This window comes from Scyliorhinus canicula, chromosome 5, assembly GCF_902713615.1.
Source record: "Scyliorhinus canicula chromosome 5, sScyCan1.1, whole genome shotgun sequence".
In the NCBI taxonomy this organism is placed as follows: domain Eukaryota; kingdom Metazoa; phylum Chordata; class Chondrichthyes; order Carcharhiniformes; family Scyliorhinidae; genus Scyliorhinus; species Scyliorhinus canicula.
This window is the reverse complement of record NC_052150.1, coordinates 17,450,201-17,456,200: the sequence shown is the minus strand read 5'-3', so window position 1 is coordinate 17,456,200 and position 6,000 is coordinate 17,450,201. Positions and strand designations below refer to the sequence as shown.

Here is a 6,000-nt window from a genome sequence, read left to right as displayed (position 1 = left end):
TGGTGTGTTGTTGCGCAGATTAGTGCAAAGAGAACCCTATCCCAACGTAAACTCGTTACTGAAAGAGAAAAATTAATGGTGGAGAAAATAATATACTTTTGGATGGGAGTTTTGAGCAGTGACATGCTTGTGTAGCACTAAATGGAACATGCTCTTGTTACTTTCCCCCCCCCCCCCCGAATTAAGCACTTAGGTTACATAATGCATCTACAATGCTGCAGTACCATTTCCGTACTTAAGAGGGCATCATCTCTCCAAGTGCAGCAAATGGTTTGCAGGTTACAAAGCTCTTCGAACGTGGAAACAGACCATTCAGCAAGAAAAAAAAAGTTCAAAGCCAAGTCGGAAAATGAGGAATACTGAAATTCCTTTTCAAGTTATAAAAGACCAGGACAGCGGTTTTACTGATGCGCTTCATTTCCCAACTTTACTGTTTTTCCCCTTTTGTCAGTTTGTTCCAGTGTAGGTCCACCCACACGGGTTGTAATCAAACACCACAAACCCAACTTATTCCCATACCTCTTTATTCATCGCACTGTCACCACCTTTTTAAACCCATTCTTAAATACGGATGTGGTTTCTGCTTCAGTCACCAACTCCAGCACTGCATTGCACAAGACTCTTCGGGAAATAAAGGATCTTCTCCTCAGTTCTAAATTTCTCAGACCTAATCCCCCCCTTTCATTCACTTTGTTCTACACTGTTCACCCACTGCAAAGGGTCCATTTCTATCCATCCCACCTCTTTGTTTCAAAGATCTCCAACTAAAATCGCCCCACCATCTCCCTCCCATCCAATCTAAGCTGCTACAAATTTTCAAAGCTTTGCTCGGGCAGCACGGTGAAGCAGTGGCTAGCACTGCTACCTCACGGTGCCAAGGACCCGGGTTCGATCCCGGCCCTGGGTCACGGTTCGTGTGGAGTTTGCACATTCTCCCCGTGTCTGCGTGGGTCTCACCCCCCGCAATACAAAGATGTGCAGGTTAGGTGGATTGGCCACGCTAAATTTCCCCTAAATTGGGGAAAAAGCAACTTTGTAAATCCTCGTACCAGGCAACACTGCAGAGGAGACAGAGTCAGAGTAGGAGCCTCAGAATGATATATACAGTGCAATGGTCCCAGAATAGAACCCTATGGGGCAACCACTACCCACTTCCAGCCATGAAGAGACTGCTCTCAACTCCTTCTGGAAATATAGAACCTTCATTCTAACCAGTTTTTAAAAACAAAAGTTCCCCCCACCACCCGCATTCCCACATCTTCTGGAATAACCTCCTGTATGGTTGGAATAACCTGTATGGCTGGGATAACCTCCTGTAAGGATGATTGTCAAAGGCTTTCTGAAAGTCCATGTCCACCCGTCCCGTCCACGTCATGGGTTGGCTCCACAAAGAATCCAACAGGTTAGACAAGTCCCATCTTCCTTACCGCAATCCAGTTTGCCTCTTCGGCTAATTTTCTCGCCATCTCTGTAGTAACTTGCTTTCTTTTTTTTAAAATCAGAGATTGAAAATACTGCAGGTGCTGGCAATGTGGAACAAAAGGCTGGAGGGCAAGAAAAGGAGGGAGGGAGGGCGAGAGGCAGAGAGAGACACACACAGAGGCAAAGAGGGAGAGGCAAAGAGGGAGAGGCAAAGAGGGAGAGGCAAAGAGGGAGAGGCAAAGAGGGAGAGGCAAAGAGGGAGAGGCAAAGAGGGAGAGGCAAAGAGGGAGAGGCAAAGAGGGAGAGGCAAAGAGGGAGAGGCAAAGAGGGAGAGGCAAAGAGGGAGAGGCAAAGAGGGAGAGGCAAAGAGGGAGAGGCAAAGAGGGAGAGGCAAAGAGGGGAGAGAGAGAGCAAGAGCGAGAAAGAGACAGAGCAGGATTGCATAGAGATGTAATAGTTTTCAGGCAAGGAATGGTAAAATAGGACCCTGTAAGAACACGTTCATCAAGGAGAGGTAACGAGGAAGGTAGACAAAGGAGAACCAGTGGATGTTATCTATTTGGATTTCCAGAGTCTCAACAAGTCTGAGATACCCGTACATGCCCTTCCTCTATCGAAGTAGGGATACAAAACATAAAAGTGGACAATGAAAATGACTTTATTTCCATTTTAAAATATTCACCGGGTAGATGTAATATGCAACGCTCCGGCACTTTGGGGGGGAAAGTGTGTAGGGTTCAGACATGACGTTCATTGGCTCATAAAATGCAACAGTAGTCAACGTCACAGCTGGCAGGAAAACCTGGGTGCTTTGGCGTTTAACCGTGATCTAAAAGTGAACAGAATCTAGTGGGAAATATGTGGGGGTCACCCTGGCAATTTATGGTAGTGAAAAATTATATCGATAGGTGTAACTAGTGCCACTTTAAGCCACTAGCAAATAAAATACAGAGTGTGTGTGTGTGTGTGGGGTGGGGGGGGGGGGTCTTTAAAAATTCAATTCATGCTTTCCACACATATATAAATTACACCTGTACATTATTTTTAAAAATATGATTAATAGCATACCACAGCCTAGAAATTACAAAACAGAACACCACTATAATTTACAATTAAAGTCCTGATAAAAGTGGGAGAGAATGGTGAGGGGAAATACTGGCATTAAAATCACAAATATTAGCACAGTTCCTGAATCAGATTAACAGCTGGGCAGAAGCCGTTAACACGGGGTTTGCACATCGCTTGGTTTGATTTTTGAGAAAACATTTGCCTTGGGTTAGTGTGCCACACAGGAAGTGATTTTGAACCCTACATTTAAAATAAAGCACAATGGATGATTCACTCTGTCAATAGGGGAGAGTGGGGTGGGGTGTGGGGAAAGAGGAGGATATTAAAAAAAAAGGGGGGGGGGGAATAGGGGAGGAACCCCAAGCAGTCAGTCGAGCTGCGGTTCATCTTTATGTCCCACTCAGCATGTTGAACACCAACCTCGGCCCTTCCCTCAGTGGCTTAGCAGCTCAGTTCCTTTTGACATTTGAGTTTCCCCTCCAGCGTGGCGAGTGCATTATCTTCCGTCGCCGATGACCCAGTGTGCTCCAGGCGACCGAAAAGTGCTCAAGTGGCTCCCAAGCTTCTCTTCACATTGTTTGACAAATTGTTAAAGGCGCTGTCCCACTGGCGTCGGGGAGAGCGGTAGTCTTATTTTTTAATAAAAAGGTGCCCCGTCCGTAACTAAAAGATCTCTGCAAAAAGCAGCCACTCCATTAATTATCCTTTCACAAAAGAAAACCTGTCGGATGATACTTGTGCAAAAAAAACACTTGACTGTAAACAATAAAATCAAATCATTTCGGCCTAGTGCCATTGGCGGTGGTGCTCGCTGCTGTCAGCTCGGAGTTTGGATTTTCGTTGAGGCCAGAGTAATCCTTGAGCTCAGTGGTGTTTGAGAGCAGCGGCTGCTCGACCTTTTTGGGGGGGATGAACGGCTGCCTGGTGTAGTGATCGCCATCGTCTATGCTTTCAGGCAGGCCTTGTCCTTTGCTTTCAGGCAGGAGCAGAATACAAATGATGCAGATCACCGTGCAGCAGGCAAAGATCACATGATGCAAGAAGTACCCTTGCTGGTTGTGAAGCTCCATGATTGGTGCGGTCAGCTGACCAAATCCGGCACTGGCCAAAACCAAGCCCAATCCCCCGCCCCTGGGAGAAAAAAAGAAAAGAAAAGTTAGATTAACACCAGGGTGCGCTGTAAACTCATTCATCTCCCGCAGCTTTCCTGCTCAATCTGACGATTCCCAAAACAGCTCAAACCAAGTCAGATATTGAATTTAGGACACAGCAACCTAACAAAAAAAAACCCAACTCCGCAAGCTATTAGTTATGTACTCAATAACCACCTTTACACCTCTTAAAACAGAATAAATCACCCAATAAATCACGAATGGGACAATGCTATCTGCACAGTTCTCATTTCGTCGGGATGGTGTTTAGCCAGAAACGATTTCACTGTTCAGGACTAGAACACACTGTAACTAACTGACCTGCCCTGCCCCAGTTTGGTATTGCTAGTATCGAACTGTTCTCGTTGCTGACCTGGCACTCCATTTCAATCCACAGCAGCAATACCCTGTTTGCCAACTGCAGAAGACTGGATACATGGGACACTTCCCTGGCTTCACCTTTTGAACTGATCCACCAATGTTCTTAGGTAATGAAGAAAATAATGGCACTAAAAAGGGTGAAAAGTTCCCAGGACCAAACGCTTTCCACCCCAAGGCTTTAGGAAAAGCCAATGAGAGCCCTGGAAAATTATGGTTCGGGCGTCTGCAAAGCTCTCTCGATGCGGGAAACATTCCTTTAGATTAGAAAATGATGTGCCTCCCTCCGCTATTTAAGGAAGGTGACAGAGGAAACCAAGGAATGAGTTTGCCTCACATTGGTCATCAGGAAACTGCTGGAACCTCAAGAATAGGGTCACTGAATTCTGTAAAATTCCTGAGCTCATCAGCAAACATCCGTATGGATTTGTGAAGGGAGGGTCGTTTTGTTTTTGAAGAGGTGACTAAAGTGATGGACTGAGTGGTATATTCCAGACAGCCAGAAGGTGGGCAGAAGAACTGGAGCCATCAATCTTTTACATACTTTTATGAGCATTTATTTACAGAGATTCACATCACAAACATGCACCTCCTAACCCCCAGTTTGTCTGTTCCTTTTTAAAAGGGGAAAAAGTGATTGCCCAGTTAAAGCCTACGGCCTGCATATATTTGAACACAATTAATATATAATTGGGAATTGGACAGTACGTTCATAACCAACAGAAAGCCATTGATAAAGTCTCTAAGAGACTGTTAGCAAAATTGAAGTTCATGGAATTGAAGGTAAATTATTGACCTCATTAGGAAATTGGCTGTGAAGAGAATAATGGACAGGTGCTCTAATTGGCGGAATGTGACGTGGTGTCCCGCAAAGATCTGTGCTGGGGCCTCAACTATTCCACCGGAATTATTAATGACTTAGCTGTCGGGATAGAAAGCTCAGTAAGAAGTCTTACAACACCAGGTTAAAGTCCAACAGGTTTGTTTCAAACACTAGCTTTCGGAGCACTGCTCCTTCCTCAGGTGAATCAGATGAAGGAGCAGTGCTCCGAAAGCTCGTGTTTGAAACAAACCTGTTGAGACTTTAATCTGGTGTTGTAAGACTTCTTACTGTGCTCACCCCAGTCCAACGCCGGCATCTCCACATCAGGAATAGAAAGCTGTTTGCTGATGGCAGAAACATAGGTGGCACCGTGAGCATTGCAGATCGATGCGCTAAGTGAAGTGGCAAGACCATGTCAAATGGAGGCGAATGGAAGGTCATCCAATTTGGACATCCAAAAAAAAGGATAGAACAGGGTCATTTCTGAATGGTGAAAAGCTAGAAACAATGGAGCTCCAACAAGATTTCAGGGTTCAGGTCCATAGATCATAAAAATGTCATGCATCAATCAAAAAGATTAATAGACGGAGGGTGAAAATAAGGAGACAGAAGTCCTGCCTCAGCTGGGATACTGAGCAATTTTGGGCAGCACATTTCAGTAAGAATATACTGGTCTTGGAAAGGAGTGAAGTGGAAATTTACAAGAATGATACCTGGACATTAAAGAGTTAAATTACAGGGGGTGGGGAGATAATTGCACAAAGCAGGGTTATATTCCCTGAAATTTAAAAAGGTTAAGTTATTTAATCAAAATTTAAGGTATAAAGGGGAACAGGCAGGGCAGTTGGACTGAAATTATTTCTGCTGATTGGAGAGTCTGGAATCAAGCCTCATAGCCCAATAATTAGAGCCAGATCATTCGCGATTGAAATTAGGAAACGCTACATCATACACGAGGGTAGAAGTTTAGAACACTCATCCGCCAGGGATGTCCTCGAATATTGCCACTGAGGACCATGTGGCACAGGTTTTGCCAGCATGGGATCCTCCTGGGTCCATGCCTACTCTCGTTTCCTGGATACAGGCAGGGTATCCAGGTGCTTTAGTGCGATTGTAACTTTTTCCATTACTGACGGAGGGACAGCAGTAGGTAACTCA

General features: G+C 45.0%; 1 protein-coding gene across 1 annotated transcript in view; it reads right to left on the bottom strand.

Moving 5' to 3' along the window:
* Positions 1 to 2,061: 2,061 nt before the first annotated feature.
* The window catches only part of LOC119965805 (solute carrier family 22 member 23-like), a 100,376-nt gene continuing 96,437 nt past the window's right edge, over positions 2,062 to 6,000 (bottom strand). Inside the window, exon 9 of the mRNA XM_038796657.1 lies at positions 2,062 to 3,621. Coding sequence (XP_038652585.1) covers positions 3,267 to 3,621 — 355 coding nt within the window. The 3' untranslated portion in view covers positions 2,062 to 3,266. The remainder of the gene's footprint in view (positions 3,622 to 6,000) is intronic.